Source organism: Leptidea sinapis, chromosome 24, assembly GCF_905404315.1.
Source record: "Leptidea sinapis chromosome 24, ilLepSina1.1, whole genome shotgun sequence".
Classification (NCBI taxonomy): domain Eukaryota; kingdom Metazoa; phylum Arthropoda; class Insecta; order Lepidoptera; family Pieridae; genus Leptidea; species Leptidea sinapis.
In genome coordinates, this window is record NC_066288.1 from 5,185,403 (window position 1) to 5,203,236 (window position 17,834).

The 17,834-nt window shown below is 34.8% G+C and overlaps 1 protein-coding gene across 1 annotated transcript in view; it reads left to right on the forward strand.

The window, feature by feature from the left end:
- Positions 1 to 10,581: 10,581 nt before the first annotated feature.
- LOC126971550 (hemicentin-2-like) overlaps positions 10,582 to 17,834 on the forward strand; it is a 106,561-nt gene continuing 99,308 nt past the window's right edge. Inside the window, exon 1 of the mRNA XM_050817846.1 lies at positions 10,582 to 10,918. Within this exon, the coding sequence (XP_050673803.1) occupies positions 10,867 to 10,918 (52 nt within the window). The 5' untranslated portion in view covers positions 10,582 to 10,866. The remainder of the gene's footprint in view (positions 10,919 to 17,834) is intronic.

The following is a 17,834-nucleotide window of genomic DNA, read 5'->3' on the forward strand; positions in this document are numbered from 1 at the left end:
CTGTTTACTAATTGGCAAGCTTCCTTAGAGCTTTGAGCATAAATACGGTCATTTTGTTTGTTAAAGTGTTGCTCACTTGTAAATTTATCTGTGACCTCCCTTTGCGTGATATTTCTGTAGATGTTTCGCTTTTACCAACCTATTCTTTTCAAAATTATCAGTTGAGAAATGACCAGTACGTCTCTTATAGGCTGCAACTCCTAAGTCATCTTTTAAAATACGCGACTTGGTTCTAGGTTCTATCTTCATCTCCCGAGATAAAATTCCTTGCGATATCTCAGGGAGATAACGACCCGCTCCACGTCGCCGCCACGAGCAGTGTCATTTAAGCGAGTATGACAAGCCCTGAACCGGGAACTCAACTAAAAAAACACATTTTAAGTTTAAATAAAGTTGTAGGTAAATTATGAAAAACAGTACTTACTGTAAAGCCAAATTCGTATAGTCAAATTCTAACAGCAAGAATTTGCTGTTAGAATAGTGTAAGGCGTTATATTTTATAATTAGTTATTATAATAATTGTTGTTCATATAGCTGTTCTATTATTTATTATCATTAGAAAGTGCATAGTTTGCCCGTATTTACTCTTATTATGATGACATTTGAATAATTAATAATTACCTCCGTTCACATCTGATGACAGCGTTCCGTGCCGGCGATATTTTTTTCGTTTTTAATAACTACTTTACTTACAACTAAGGCTATTGCGTGAAATGCAATAAATTAAATAAGTAATTACAAATTTATTGTATAAGTACGTTCTTACTTGCAGAAACAAACTTGAGGGACACGGAAAATGTGTTCTAAAGATATTCTTGAAATACTCGTGACCAGGGGCTAGTAAAAAAAGAAGGACTCCGCGCCGTGATATTAGCAAGTGACGCACCTTTATGCTAGTGTGTGTGCGGTTACGGGGGATACCAGTTACACAATTTTTTTTCCCGTAAATAATCATAAATGGCTACAAATACTTATATAGTATCGTTTTTACACTTTTTCACAACGCACGACGGCATTTTTAAATATTTTATTGCGACGCAAACTGATCTGTTACAGACGATGGTAAATCTCATAATGGCGGCCGATCGGTTTGTATTACTGTAAGTGTGTGCCCGGGCCTATGTATTAACACATTTACCCGGCTTGTTTTGGTGCTACACTGTTATGTCCTTCTTTTTTTACTCGTCCGTGACTCGTGACATGATGTAAACAAGTAAAAAGTCATGGTAAGACTTGGTTATTGTTTTTAAAGTTCTTATACGCAATAGAGGTTTAATAATGGATACATTTTTAATAGAGAAAAATCAACTAGAAATTTTATAGTGATTACAGTGAATACTTTTTATACTGCAATAAATTCAGTTTGTCAAATGTTTGAACCACAGAAAACAAAATAAAGTTTTCACTAGAAAATGTGATTCAAAGAACTTTATGGACCATAATATTCTCAGGGCATTAACTAAGTTATACTTTGGTCCCGTTGAATTCACGAAATGTTTATTAAAGTAAATAAGTCTGAATAATTGAGCAATGACTACGAGAAATAGGGCGCCGCAGAACAATGTGGCTGGCGACTGTGTTGCTTAAACTTATTGTTATGCTTGTCTTGTTAAGTTGGCCTTGTACTTGACGCAATGCATGCCACGACATAGCGTACCAGTTACATAGAATATGATATAATGTCAACTTTAGTAATCGAACTTACGCCTTACAAGCTTGGAACTGTGTATTTGTATAAATTTGAAAAAAAAATAGGAAAATCCCGCATTTATAGCAAACAGAACTCGCTTATTATGATGATGAACCATTTCAAGCTTATATCAATCAATATTTCAAAATTTTATTTCGACTTCCGCATACTTTAGTACATGGGGCACACTAAGTTTTGCACTTCTAGCTAAACGGAACTATTTGAATTTCGAATGTTATATTTTTTTAAACGTTGCAACCTTCTTAGTAATAAAAAACAACAATTGGCGGGAAATCATTTGTCGATTGTTTTTTATCACACATCAAAGTTATACGTACGCAACGAAAATAGAATTAAGTCGAAAAGATTTTAGAGCGATGATTTTTTATGATTTTAAAAGTTCTCTCTCTCCGCAAGTCTGTGCTACTCGTCTTCAAAATGCATTTAGGAGAGAAGCACCTTGCTTGAGCACCGTGAGGCGATGGTTGGCTGAATTTGAGAGAGGTCGGGTTTCTTTACATGACGAATTTCGTGAAGGACGGTTTTCAACTGCCGTCAACGAAAATAATGTGTAACTGTTAAGCGGCTTATTAAAGAAAACCCGCAGATTACCTATGAGACAATTCGAGGACTATTTGGGATTGGTATGAGACAAATTCAGAAAAATTTATCCCTCATGAACTGACAGCGGAGCAGAAGCGGGCTCGCGAGGAATGGTGCTCAAAGATGCTTTTGAAGTACGACAGCGGACATTCTAATGCTGTTTATGACATTGTCACAGGAGACGAAACGTGGATTTATTGTATTGAACCCGAAAAAGAAAAGCAATCTTGTGAATGGGTGTTTGAAAATGAGAAATGGCCAACAAAAGTGAGGCAGGCGAGAAACGTTGGTAAAAAATTGACCGCAATTTTTTTTCTCAGCTTCGGTCTTTCCCATCTGCACAGTCCTCCAGCTCCATTTGAAGATGAAAAGAGTGTTAATGCCAAGTGGTATTCTACCATTTCTTTCCCCAGGGTGCTATTAGAATAGTTCGCGATAGACCACCACGTTCTCCTACATCTCCTACATCATAACAACGCTTCTTCACACACTGCCAACAAAACTAAGTCATTTTTAGCTTTCGAAAAAGCACAACTCGTCACCCATCCTGCACCTATGTGCTAGGTCGGGGCTATCCCCCACCTAGCACCCTGTGATTTCTGTATTTTCCCCAAAATCAAAGATTTGATGAGAGGTTTCACTTTTACCAATTCCGAAGAGGCAGTGATAGCGTTCAGTCAGCACGAAGAAAACATGCCTTCAGATCTGTGGTCTTCCTGTTTTAAAAAATGGTTCGAACGCATGAAAAAATGTTTAAAATGTAAAGGAGAGTATTATGAAAAGTAATAAACATAATATTTTGGTTATAACATGTTGTTTTTTTAAGTTACGCAAAACTTTTAGTGTGACCTACGTATTATCGCTTTAACGAGTTTTTTTTAACTTAAAACCGCAACCGGTTTAATAATTGGACGTAATTCCAGAAAAGCGTTCCAAGCCACAATCATGTCGAATTTGAGTTAAGAACACTAAACTGGTCACGGGATTTATAGTAACGGACTGACAAAAAATTGCAGCCCTACTATCACTCTTTAAATGACATGATGACCTAATAGCCCACGCCACATGTATGGAATACACTAACTTTAAACACGAATTCCTTAAAATGGTTGTGGCTTGGAACGTTTTTCAGGAACTACATCCAATTGTACGAGGAAACACATTGTCTGTAAATATATTTTCAATACGCAATAATTATTATAGAAGTAGGAGAGAGGAGAGTAGGTAGGTATACCTACTCTTTAGAAATAATATAATAATAATAATATTGACACACTTTTTACACAAATTATCTTGCCCCAAGTTAAGCATATATAGCCTGTGTTATGGGTTACAAGACAATGATATATTTAATACAATATACTTACTTAAACATACATAAATACATTTAAACATCCATGACTCGGAAACAAACATCTATATTCATCGTATAAATGCGTGCACCCACCGGGATTCGAACCTCTAGCTTAGTAAGTAGGATCGCTAACCACTCGGCTATACAGGTCGTCAGAAATGTAAATATTATTATTAGTTCTTCTCCATTCTAGTCGCCAATTAAAAAATCTTTTATATTAAAGTCCACAGTACAACAAGCTTAAGTACAAATTAAAATTACAAAATGCAATAGCTACTTAATACCATATTCATTGAATTCACGAGTAGTTTTTGCTATGGGAGTATAAATAAATAATACGACATCAAGAATTTTAAACAGAGACAGAAGTAGCTTTTGCGCTCGGAATAAATTGAGATGTTAGATTGAACGTGTATTATAATAAATTCCGAACCACAGACAAGCAGATGCATAACATTTCATTTTTGTATTCCTCTTTTTGTCGAACAAATTTGAATTTTTTTTTATGGAATACGAAGTCAAAGTCAAAAATATCTTATTGACAATACATTTCAAATACATGCTAATTACATAAAAATTTAAACATATATATGTTAAAAATAATGCAATCTAGTAAAACAATACAAGGCTGAACCATAAAATCCATAAAAAAAATAAGAAATAATATTTGAAGTTTAACTAATAGTATTTTGATAACCAACCAGTGGGAGGCTCCTTTGCACAGGATGCCGGCTAGGTACCACAACGGCGCCTATTTCTGCCGTAACGCAGTAATGTGTAAGTATGTATTATTAATTATTATGCTTCGGTCTGAAGGGCGCCGTGGCTAGTGAAATTACTGTTCATATGAGACTTAACATCTTATGTCTCAAGGTGACGAGCGCAATCGTAGTGCCGCACAGAATTATTGGGTTATTCAAGAATCCTAAGCGGCACTGCAATGTAATGAGCAGGGCGTATCAATTACCATCACCTGAGCGTCCTGCTCGTCTCTCTCGTTTCTAAGTATATTCTCGTAGCTAAGTTTCTTATCATTTAAAAATCTTGTACTTTGTAATAGGAGTTTTTTTACTTAGTTTAGAAATATTTTTAACGTTTTCACCGAATTCGCATTTAGGTGATTCGAATTCGAAACAACCCAAGGAAATAATATTTTCTCTATTTTTGTTTGTTTATAACTCGAATAGTGTTTCACCCAATCGTGAATCATATAGCTACATAAATACATCTTAATATATATTATATAAATTACGTGACACGTTGTTTGTCCGCGATGGACCCCTAAACTAATGAACGGATTTTAATGTGGATTACTTCATGGAGTGCAGTTTGGTCCAACTTGAGAGATAGGATAGTTTTTATGTCGATCTGGGACCCATAATTATTTTTATTTTCAATAATTGTTTTGTATGCACATATTTTCTATGAGAGAATTTAGTGACGCACGGTTTGACAGTTACCGCTGTGAAACAATTTCATTATAACAACAGTCAACAGGGAGCATTTTTTACGGAATAATTTTTGACGTTTTGAAATATTATTGGCAAATTTCTATAAACAGTATTTTTTTTTATTATCTACAGAACAACGTCTGTCGGTGCAGCTAGTATATTTATATTACTATGTTCGGTGACATACTGTTATGTTTTCGTCCTGAAAGTACGTTACAACTTCATTAGTAATCTTAATATATATATCCTCCTAAACGGCTGGACCGATTTCAATAAAACTTTCTGTGTGTCTTCAGGTGGATTCGAGAAGGGTTTAGATTCACAATTGAACTACCGCCGAAACAGCTGGACCGATTTTGATGATTTTTTGTGTGTTCCAGTGAATTTAAGATTGGTTTAGATTCTCAATTCCGTCCATATATATCTTAATAAGTATATATATTTCTTTTGTGCGTCTGTTGTAACTGAACTCCTCCCAAACGGCTGGACCGATTTTGATGATTTTTTTGTGTGTTCCAGTGAATTTGAGATTGGTTTAGATTCTCAATTCCGTCCATATAATAAAATTCTCCTGCTCATGTGTATGTTAGTGAACTCCTCCTAACGGCTGGACTGATTTTTCAAATACAGGACAACGTCTGTCGAATCCACTAGTATTAATATAATACTATTCATGGGTAGTTTTTGGCAAATCGTTGCGAAATCTATTACAGTGAGGTGGGCACTAGAAACCCCTAGGAATTTTTAGTTTTTATAAGTCCCCGTTGCCCACTGCGAGTGGACCAACTTACCACAAAACGTTTTAATATCTACACAGGTACGTCTAGTTTTCCTCACAATGGTAGCCTTCACCATAAGAGTACATATTATGAATTCGAAAATAAGCTCTATTTTGACTTCAAGTTTTCAGTTGACAGTAGAACAGAGAGCGGTTTAAGGATGTCTTACACGTACCTAGATGGCTCGGGTTGTAATCCAAATTACCGCTAATCTATTTTAAAGTTTTATTACGTGGGTATTCCACTTCCTGGAAAGATATCTAATATAGTACCGATCTTTGTTTCTAATAGACAATCAACTTTTTCAATAAAAAATAAAGATTGGTTTTTATTTTAGCTGACCCGACAGACGCTGTTCTGTAAGTAGAAAAAAAACTATGATGTATTTGAAAAAAATCTAGTTCATGCGTCATCGGAAAATGTGTTATAATTTTTCAATTAGTTAAAAATGAAACAATGGACATAGTATGTTCTCCTTAACATATGCCATCGCGGACTTTTCTGTCTATATAACTATCTATATAACAATTCCACCATACATTATTTTGTTATATTATGTCTAATGGCTTATACAGAGTTTTCATTGAAAGCTCCCAGACGGCTTATTTTTTTCGACAGCTCCAACAAAAATGTAAATTAACACAAATATGTATACAAAAATTGTTATAAACATTCCTCGAGAACCACACTATCAATTAGTGAAAACAGCATGAAAATCGAGTACTTTTGAATTTATCGCGTACAGACAGACAGACGCAGCGGTGGACTTTATAATACGAAGTGATTGAGAAGAAAAGTTTTAATATTAAATATATTAGACATATTGTTGTAGAATTTTGGAGATATTAAGATGGAAAAAATCCTGTTGTAAATGAGTTAGTTAGTCATTAAAATATATATTGATATCAAATAATTTCAAGTTACCGTCACGGTAATGTAGTAAAGGACGTTAGGTATGAAAGTTAGTTATTGAACATCAAATTTTATTCAATACATTTTGAATTGTGTTCTTTTCACAGAATATACATTTCTACGAACACACTACAATTGTGATATCTGATGATATATGTGAGTTGTGGTTGTATTTTTATTTTATTGTATATTTTATATACCAGTACACTTCTACATATTCGCGAATACAAACAATCCAGTCAAGCGAGGTGAGCAGGCATGTGGTACTGAATGCGCATTGGTCAGATACGATCACGTCATGTTGTAAGCAATCGCTATTGGCTACTATTGCTCCATTTAAGATCAATTTCCCTAAATCGGTATGAATCTCAGCGGATACTCCATAGGGAGTGCCGCTAGCGCCTCTCTCTTCCCAAGAGAAGGTCGCCTTCGATGATGGCTTAGAGTGCACCTGCCCAAACCCAACCTCAAGTGGTGTTTAGTGGGTAGGCACATAGGTTTTACGTGAGTCGCACCGCACATAACCAACGCAGACTTAGGCTGCGTTGGTATGCATGAGCATTCACCACCTCCCTCCCGTCGTTATCCCGGAGGGTAGCCCTTTCCCTTTGTTTGGGCGCAACAAAAAAGCGGTATGTAAACTCGCCCTTTATTAGGCGTCTATGGGTTGTGATATAATTGCCGCGCATACTCGCTCTTAATATCAGAAAAGTAGCATGAGTGTTTAAGGTTAGTGTATTTTTTTAATAAAGGATGAGACGAGGAAGACGTTCAGCTAATGGTAATTGATATGCCCTGCCCATTACAATGCAATGATGCTCAGGATTCTTGAAAAAACCTAATAATTTTGAGCGGCCCTATAATTTGGCTCGTCACCTTGAGACAAGATGTTAAGTCTCATTTGCCCAGTAATTTCACTAGCTACGGCGCCCTTCAGACCGAAACACAATAATGATTACACGTAACTGCTTCACGGCAGAAATAGGCACTATAGTGGTACCCATAATCTAGCTGGCATCTTGTGCAAAAGAGCCTCCCACTGGTATATGGTAAGATGACATTAAAAAAAAGCTGGCCCACAGTGGGAAAAAAAAGCCGAAGACCGAGAGATATGAAGAGCTTTTGAGGAGTCCTTTACCTGAAAGGGGTTCGTGTAGACTAATAAAACCTACCTACTTTAAATGTAAATGTCTTAATTTATATATTTATAAATTAAATCATAATATATTATGTAAATAAATTGTAGTTGCATTATATAACGGTAGATGAAGTGTTTTTCCTATTGTATTCGTTTATAGTTCTGGAAATAAAAGGCTTATTATTTTACTTTACTTATTATTATATATAAGTGTTGTCGCAAGTCATTCATTTATTTCATTTATATTCCCTATAACCCCTTTTCGCTTTGTCAATGACAGTCCGCCGCCAGGTTTGCTTTGGACGGCCGCGTTTGAGCATTCCAGTCTAGGACTTGATATATGGTTGGTATCCCTTCGGATTGTGTGGCCTTTCCAAATCTGTTGGTCGATTGGGACTTCATGAGAGCGTTGCCAAAGATTTTAGGATAAGTACCCTTGTCATATATTTTAGCAATTTGAACGTCGTAAGTAGACAAAATTTTCTTGAAAACGGAACATACTAGAAAGAGACGATAGCGGCAAAATAGAACCGATCAGTTCTGAGCGTCGTTCTATACTAAAACACGGTAAATTTCTAAACTGGTACATCTTGTCACTTTTTACACAGTGATGTAGTTCAGTCGCATAGAGGGGGTATTAGTGGTCCTTTTATCAGACACAGGTTCGTCAATGATTTCTCCGTGATTTTTCGCGTCACACATCAAAAAACGACTTATGGCGTGGTGTATTGCCGATCATGTCGCACTGCGCCCTACTAATGCCTATGATTACTATTATGCTACTAATACATATTAATATAACTATCTGACCCGGCAAACGTTGTATTGCCATATAAAGTAATAAAAAAAAAATCAATAATAAATATTTTTGGGATATAAAAAACAGATGACGACCGATTCTCAGACCTACCAAATATATCGTATATAAAATTTATCGTAGTACAGTAATCATTATATTCGATTGCCATCTTGCAACTCTATTGCGTATCTGTGGATGGAAGAGAACAATATTAAAATCGCGATACAAAAATAGGTGTTGATCGTAGATCGGTGAAAATTTGTAGTTATATGTATTTTTTTATCTTAATCATAATAAAATAAAAATAACAAAATTAAAAGAAAATGTTAAGGGTGAACAACCCTTATCACTTAGGGGTGTGAAAAAAGAATTTTATATATAAGATAATATATTAATACAATATAATATAATAAAATAATACAGAATTATTTGAATAATAATATTCACTTTTACTTTTACACAAATTATCTTGCCCCAAACTAGGCATAGCCTGTGCTATAGGTGCAAGATAACGATATATTATTTAATACAATATACGTACTTAAACATACATAAATACATATAAACATCCATGACTTGGAAACAAACATCCACATTCATCATATAAATGCTTGCACCGACCGGAATTTGAACCCGGGGCCTCTAGCTCAGTAGATAGGGTCACTAACCACTGGGCTGTTTGGGTCGTCAAATTATTTTAATTTAAAATTTTATGAGGCCTGTAACCGTCCTAAAGGTTTTTCCTACATACTGTTGAAACACGTGTTACGAACTCACGAAATGTTAAGTTTCGAACATTACCACTGCATATTCAAGCCTCCTGAGTCTAAATGGAGAAAACGAAGAAGAACAGACCTTGTATTATCTATATTATGATCAAAGACATACGCATTTCTAATTTAAGTTTTAATAACCTAGGTCCTAAAGAATCATTGAGAGCAAAATTCAAAGAAATTAGCATCTTGACTGTTGCTTCTCAATATATTCTTGATAATGTAATGTATATTCATAGGCACATAAGTGAATTTGCCAGAAACTGTCATAACCATAATGTTAACACCAGGAACAGACATAAACTGATGACGCCTACTACTCGGCTAAGTCGAGTTAGTAAGTCTTTTGTGGGGCGATGTATTTGCTTTTACAACAAGATCCCAGAAAAAGGTTCAAAACAAAAGTATTACGTTATTCAAAAGAATTGTTAAAAAACGTTTGTGTGGTAAAGGTTACTATAGCATAAATGACTTTCTTAATGATACCACAGATTGGGAATGTAGTGACCGCCCTCAGGCTATTAAATAATAAGTTTAATTGTACAATATTACTTTGTAAACATATTTATTTGATTAAAAAAAAAGCCCGCTGAGTTTGTTGCGCCCATTCTTCTCAGGTCTGAGGCATTCGTTTTGGATTGGGTGGTAGTTTTTTGACTTTCAATAAGTGATGTCCTTTGAATAAAAATATTTTAATTTGAATTTGAATGAGCTCGCGACAACAAACCAGTCCTGTAAGTGAAACTTATATCAGACAAACCATACACTCGTACTGATCTATATAACGTAGTAGTATTTAACTTAATTCATACTTAACCTCGTATCTTTCATCTTGATTACTTAGGCCCAAACCCGACGAAATCGCTGATAGTTATACACTGGAAAGTAAGTTTATAACTTGAGTTTCGTATCGCCACTTCACTCGTGACAACACAAACACAACGAAGTTGAAAACTTTTGTCCCTTTTACTTTTTTCTGTCTCTGTCGCACTCGAGGACTGGCGTGAGGCATGCGGCCTGGCTTGACTGCATTCAAGTCAACGGGTGGAGAGGGGAGCGTCCACTGGCAGGCTTTGCGCGAACGTGGCGAGGACTGAACGTCGAATGCGCTGCCAAAGTCGTAAACTCGCGCAAACTTTTTGATAATACAATGAAGCAAAACATCACAAAAAAGTGTTCGTAACTTTGTCACTAGTTACTAGTACGGTGTGCCGGCGAATAAACTTAGACGTGAGCGAGTTGCGTGACTAACTTAGTTGTAAGTGAAGTGTGTGACCGTTAAGTTGAAGTTGTTGCCGCAACAAGATGGGTGCCTAGGATTTGTTGGATTATTACTTGATACTGTTTAGAAAGTGTACAAAAACGAGATGGCAGTCAATCGGTTGCTTTCACCGGTAACTTTGGTGCTGATTTGTTCAGGTAAGCGGATAACTTGATACTTTCTGACTCACTTTACTTAACTCCCCCCGCGTCCCGCTCTCAGCCCACGGAATCAACAATTGGTTGTGGAACATTCTGAGTCCACTGTTCAATGCCTTTGTTAAAGCCTTCAAAACTATCTATAAGTATTTTAAACGATACATTTTATTCTATTTGTAGAAATTTTCATCTCTTATAATCGTTACTCATCCTTAGTAGAGGAAAAAAAAGGGTAAAAATTAAAACTAACTAACAACCTAGTTTCTGATTTTATATCTGGCATTATTATACAAAAATAAAATATATTTTAAATTATTGACATCGCGAACACTAATCTCAGAGGTTTTATAGCATTTTATATGTCATGTAAATTTAAAAGATTAATAATATAATAATTATAATATTCACATAGTTTTACTCAAATTATCTTGTCCCAAACTAGGCATAGCCTGTACTACGGGTACAAGACAACGATATATTTAATACAATATACTTATATAAGCATACATAAATACATAATATACACATCTATGACTCGGAAACAAACATTCATATTCATCATATAAATGATTGCACTCTAGCTTAGTAGTCAGGGTCACTAACCATTCGGCTATATGGGTCGTCCTTAAAAAAACATAATAAAAATAGTTTCAGGCTAAGTTTGCAAAATTTATTGATTCAAAATATGGACCTTCAGTGAATGTACAAAGATTTATATAAAAGCCTTCAATAACGTCTTACGATAGTGAAATATTTACTTTCAAATATTTATTTATCTTTTTCGCAAAACCTGCCTGACGCGAACATACCAAAGGTTGGTATTGAAAGATTGTCCTTCATTTGCCGTCTCTTTTACACACAGTTAAACAGATAAGAGATAGTACGAAAGACAATATCAATCATACAAAATAGCATATATATATTACTAACTTAAGGCGCGGACTGACTAGGATTGTAAATGCTACAACCAACCCTACAATATTTGTGTTGATCATGTGGCTAAGCTGCAAATGGGCATTTATTTTACTGATTTTCTTTTGTTTATTCAAAATTTACATATAAAATTTAAACATTGATCGGTTTAAGTTTTAGACAAGTACTAATTCTATTCAATTCTTTAAAAAAAGAATGTTGTTATCGCTGAAAATACGGAGATTTTTGACTCCACAGTTTATTTTTGGGAAGCAACTTCCAAATTTTTTAATGGATATTTCAAATTATATATAAATATTCTATTCGGTTAAAATTTTTTTTTAGATCCTTCTTTGTGCACTGTATTTTTTGCGTCCGGATATTTTCATTGCGTTACGTTGTAATCGACTCCCTAAGAATCCAATTTTTGTGGATTTTGAGGTATGACCGCGCCTTAAGTATCAATTAAGTTACAATTGCGAAATATTTATAAATTTGTTCTCTTGTACATAAGGTCTATTTAAAACTATAATGAGAAGTTTTTAATTGCACAACTTACACACAATCACTTACTGTAACGTAGCTAATTGATATAATTAAGTAAGGCACAGATAATTAAATCAAAATTACATAATTGCTTGGACAGATTGTTACTAATTACTAGAGAGATTACTAAAAGCGCAAAATAAGTTAATGTAGGGCCTAATTGATAGAAGGAGACTATTAATTTGATTACAATGTATCTCAAACCAATTACTATTATATGAACAATGCTGAATATATTATATATACGGTTGAATTGATTTACTAAATGTTATAGTTAAAATTAATTCAATACGAGTGGCATAAATTAGCATACTCTAAATAATAAAATGAAATAAAAAGTATGATACCAGTGGGAGACTCCTTTGCAAAGGATGCCGGCTAGATTATGGGTACCACAACGGCGCCTATTTCTGCCGTGAAGCAGTAATGTGGAAACGTTTTTGTGTTTCGGCCTGGAGGGCGCCGTAGCTAGTGAAATTACTGGGCAAATGAGACTTAACATCTTATGTCTCAAGGTGACGAGCGCAATTGTAGTACCACTCAGAATTTTTGTTTTTTTTAAGAATCCGGAGTGGCACTGCATTGTAATGGGCAGGGCGTATCATTTATTCCCTTATTTTTATACAAACAATATATGTAACAAATTGTTACAGCAACATTAGATAAAACAACATTTTCTACAAAAACTACCTTGCTTATAAAAATAATGGCACCATTTTACCGCAAAAAAAATATCCGCTTTTTAATACTAAAATTTCAACCTTCTCGACGAAACTAGAGAAACATTGTTCTAGCTCTGGGACACAAGCTAGAGTAATATAAATTTGGAGTTGTTCTGATCAACGTAATTACACATTATCTTAATATATATAAATTACGTGACACGTTGTTTGTCCGCGATGAACTCCTAAACTAATGGACGGATTTTAATGGGGATTACTTCATGGAGTGCAGTGTGAACCAACTTGAGAAATAGGATAGTTTTTATTTCGATTTGGGACCCATAATTATTTATATTTTCAATATTTGTTCTGTATGGACATATTTTCTATGAGAGAATTAAGTGACGCATGGTTTGACAGTTCAACAACAGGAGCATTTTTTACGAAATAATTCTTGATGTTTTGAAATATTATTGGCAAATTCCTATAAAACAGTATTTGTTTAAATCTACAGAACAACGTCTGTCGGGTCAACTAGTAATATATAAATAAAACTTTTCGTCATGAAAGAATAAGAAAATTACTTGAACTCAATTCGACCACTCCCCGTCTCCAGAGCCACTTAAAAAACAAAAACTTCATCTAAATAATTATGGCGGTAGAAAATCAAGTGACAAACACACATTAGTTATAAAAATATCTTTAACTGAGTGACTTAGCCTTGGCATTATGAATATTATATTTATACATTTTTAAAGCTTTTATTGAACACCTGGTGTTAAGTGATCACCGTCACCCACATTTTCTTACAAAGAGGAATCACAGGAGCGTTGCCGGCCTTTAAAGAAGGTGTACGTGCTTTTGATGATGGTATTAGGTACCGATATCGTATCGCCCCGGAACCACACAAGGATTCTCATTCCACAGCTTTGTAGTACGTGGAAGAATGTTCCTTGAAAACCGCACTTTAGCGGAACACCACATATCCAGATGGAGGGATGTTATCCTAATTTGTGGCGTGAAATTATTATTATTCTATCCATATAATTATTACATTCGCAAATTGCGATAGATAAAATCCAGTGGTACATGCAACAATTCTCCGTTGACACTTTGTGAAGTCGCGACTTGTACTCGGTAATTGGTAATCTCTCCGCAAAAGATCTCTTTTGAAATATCATTGACATTTGAAAAGACTGCCAATTAGTTCCTTGCCATCTATTACAACTCTTAACTTTGTGATAAGTGGCACAAAAATATATCTTTGATATTCGTTGTAAAACTCATTTTCTTGTATAAAAATTGAGAGGATTTTTTTATAACAACATTTGTCTTATGCAGCTAGTAAGTGATATCTTATATGACATATCGAGCGCTGGGGCGAGGGGGGTGGGTGAGCAAGAACGTCCACCAGATAGTTATTGATACTGCCTGCCCAATACAATGCAGTGCCTTCTGCATTTTTGATTGAATCGAAAATTCTGAGCGAAAATGTTAATTCTCATTTGAACAATAATTTAACTAGACAAGGCTAACTAGATATTGTACATTTCCGATTCACGTCAGAAAATGCCGGCAGAACACGGAGATATTTGTATATCCTGTGGAAGTTTCAGGTAACTGTTATTTTCTTAGACTATTTTGTGTACAGAAACATTCTGTTCACGCAAATGTTCACATTCAAGACGGTTTTATTTTTCTAGTAATATAAAACTAACAGTCACACAACATTAGAACAAAGACATGAGTGTTGATGTAAATCTCACTGCTCAACAGAACAATGTCTATACGATGAGACACACTCAATCTATATTGGGGTTATTTGATAGTATCCTAAGATTAAGGATTGGTCTCCGCTGCGCTCCAACGAGATACTGCACTACCTAAGAAGAGTTATTGGTTTTTTTATTACGGCAACTATTAGAATCTTGTGGGCGTGGCATCTCGACATCTTTCAAATTTTTTAACATACGCTTCGTGTTATTTTACATTGAAGTTATTAAAATCAAAATACTTACTGATGTTATATTCCCAGTGTCTTTCTTATTTCTTGTAATATTATTTTTTTACAAAATTTTACCACTCACGTAAAGTTTAACAGAACATGTGCCATGTCAGCGTCAAACATTGTTCGAAACTGGTTCGAGTACGACCACTTGGGCGTAGTATGAGTTGCCTATTTTGCGACTGCGGTATCTAGTTGGAGCGCAGCGGAGGCCAATCCTTAATCTTAGGGCTTTTTTTAAAGACCAAAAAATAACAATACATCCAGGGTTAAGTGCGCGGTTTCCTCTCACACAGGGCGTCATCTGTTTCCGAAGCAGTGCTAGTTTTTAATTGATATATTTGAGAAAACAACCCTTTTTCCTTACAATGTAATGATATCCGTCAGGTCGATGACATCGTTGGTAATAGATGCGCAGTACGGACTGAAATAAAGAAGTCATTGGGGTTTCACGTGCCGGTGCCCAAAGTAAAAAGAACACTTAACTAAATGTACATAAGGGTGTTAACACACGCGTCACGTCGCGGTCTTACGGGCGGTATGGGATAAGGGAGTGAAGGAACGGTGGAATAGAAACATTCACAGGCGTCAAGCATTTGACGACCCATATAGCCGAATAGTTAGTGACCTTGACCCCTAAGCCAGAGGTCCCGGGTTCGAATCCCGCTAGGTACAATCATTTATACGATGAATATGGATGTTTGTTTCCGAGTCATGGATGTTTATATGTATTTATGTATGTTTAAGTAAGTATATTGTATTAAATATATCGTTATCTTGTACTCATAGGCTATGCCGAGTTTGGGGCAAGATAATTAGTGTAAAAGTGTGTCAATATTATATTATTTATATATTATATTATATTGGGAGTATCCTTAATCTTACGATCGCATTCGATAGAGTTGACTATATATATTACTGATATATTTTTCTTCATATATTTGTATCATATGAAGCACGCTATTTATTTATTTTTAATAACCGTTATCCGAAAAAAGCGATGAACAATGCGTCATCGCACCTAAACTTTATACTATCTACCATAAATCTAGATTTGAAATCTTTTACAAATGACTGAAAGCAAGAACGTAAAACGGCTTTAACAAGTACAGTCCTGGCAGCTTATCATGGTTATGTCGCATCAGTACTTTGATATGGACTCATCTTGTGGGGAAACTCTAGCGAGGCTAATAGGGCTTTCATAGCCCAAAAGAGATGCTTAAGAGCTATGACAGGAGCTTTTTACTTAGATTCGTGTGAACCACTGTTTAAAGAATTACGTATTCTTCCATTTCCCTGTATGTATATATACGAAATATGTATCTTCGTCAAACAACATGACCATTTATTTACAAAAGCAAGAGATATTTATCCGAGAAATACAAAAAACGGTGACAGACTGGTGATTGCACACAAATTTCATAATGCATCCTACGGAAAATGTAGCTATGTCATGTGTATAAAAATATTTAATAAACTCCCTCCATACCTACCGCGTATTACCCGTCCAACGATTTAAAAAGGATCTTTTTACATGGCTTATAGATAAATGTTTTTATTCCATAAATGAAATGTTGACACATTAGGTTAAATTAAATTGACTTAAAAATATATATTAATTCTAGTCTTTAAATAATGACATTTAAAAATGATAATTATAATTTAAATTAACCTAAGTGCTTAAAATATAGAGTATTCTTGTCAATCAGAACAAGCATATTTTTTTATGAAAATAAAGGACGAGACGAGCAGGTCGTTCAGCTCATGGTAGTTGATACGTCCTGCCTATTACAATGCAGGGCCGCTTTGGATTATTGAAAAGCCCAAAAATTCTGAGAGGCACTACAACTGCGCTCGTCACCTTGAGACATAAGATGTCAAGTCTCATTTGCCCAGTAATTTCACTATCTTCGGCGCCCTTCAGACCGAAACACAGTAATGCTTACACATAACTGCTTCACGGCAGAAATTGGCGCTGTGTATCTTAATAAAAAATTATAATTAAAAGAGAAGAGTCAATATTTACGAGAATATAATCTTTTCACTTAACTACTATGAATCAGTTGCTTTAGTTAGTGTTAATTACATAATTTATTTTTTGAGTCATGTTGCTTTCTATATGATTCATATTGCAATCGGCATATTTGTAACATTAGTAAGTTTCAAAAATCTTGCAATGATATTGTAAAGTAACCGCACAAAAAGTTTACTGATTTCATTTCAAGAGTGCTTAACGAGTTGTTTTCAGTTCTTACTACTTATTGACTATAAGTGTATATTGGTGACTAAGTTCTGTATACTCGGATTTTGTCGCCTAGTTTCCAAGTTTTCTCGTAGTTCGAGAGTTGGCAATCCAATTTGAATTCGAAGAAACTGATACATGATGACTGTTATTTATTGTTTCGCATAAACTAAATACTTTAATGATGTCACAGCAGAACTGTCAAAGTGTGCGTCAACAATTTATCTCTTAGAATAACCCATATTATATAAATAATAATATTTAAAATAAAAATATTATGGGTCACAAATCGAAATGTAAATCTATTCTATCTCTCAAGTTGGATCAATTGTTCATTCAGTTGATTAGGAGGTCATCGCGGACAAACAATGTGACACGAAATTTTTATATATAAATATATTGCTTACTTAGCTAAAACTTAAGATATCTAGTTGCAATCTTAAGCATTAGAGATAACCACATGAGAAACATACCTTTTATTTACGTAAGACGGCTATTTTGCTTGAAAACAATTATAAATAAGTATCTGAAATTAAAACGGTAAATATT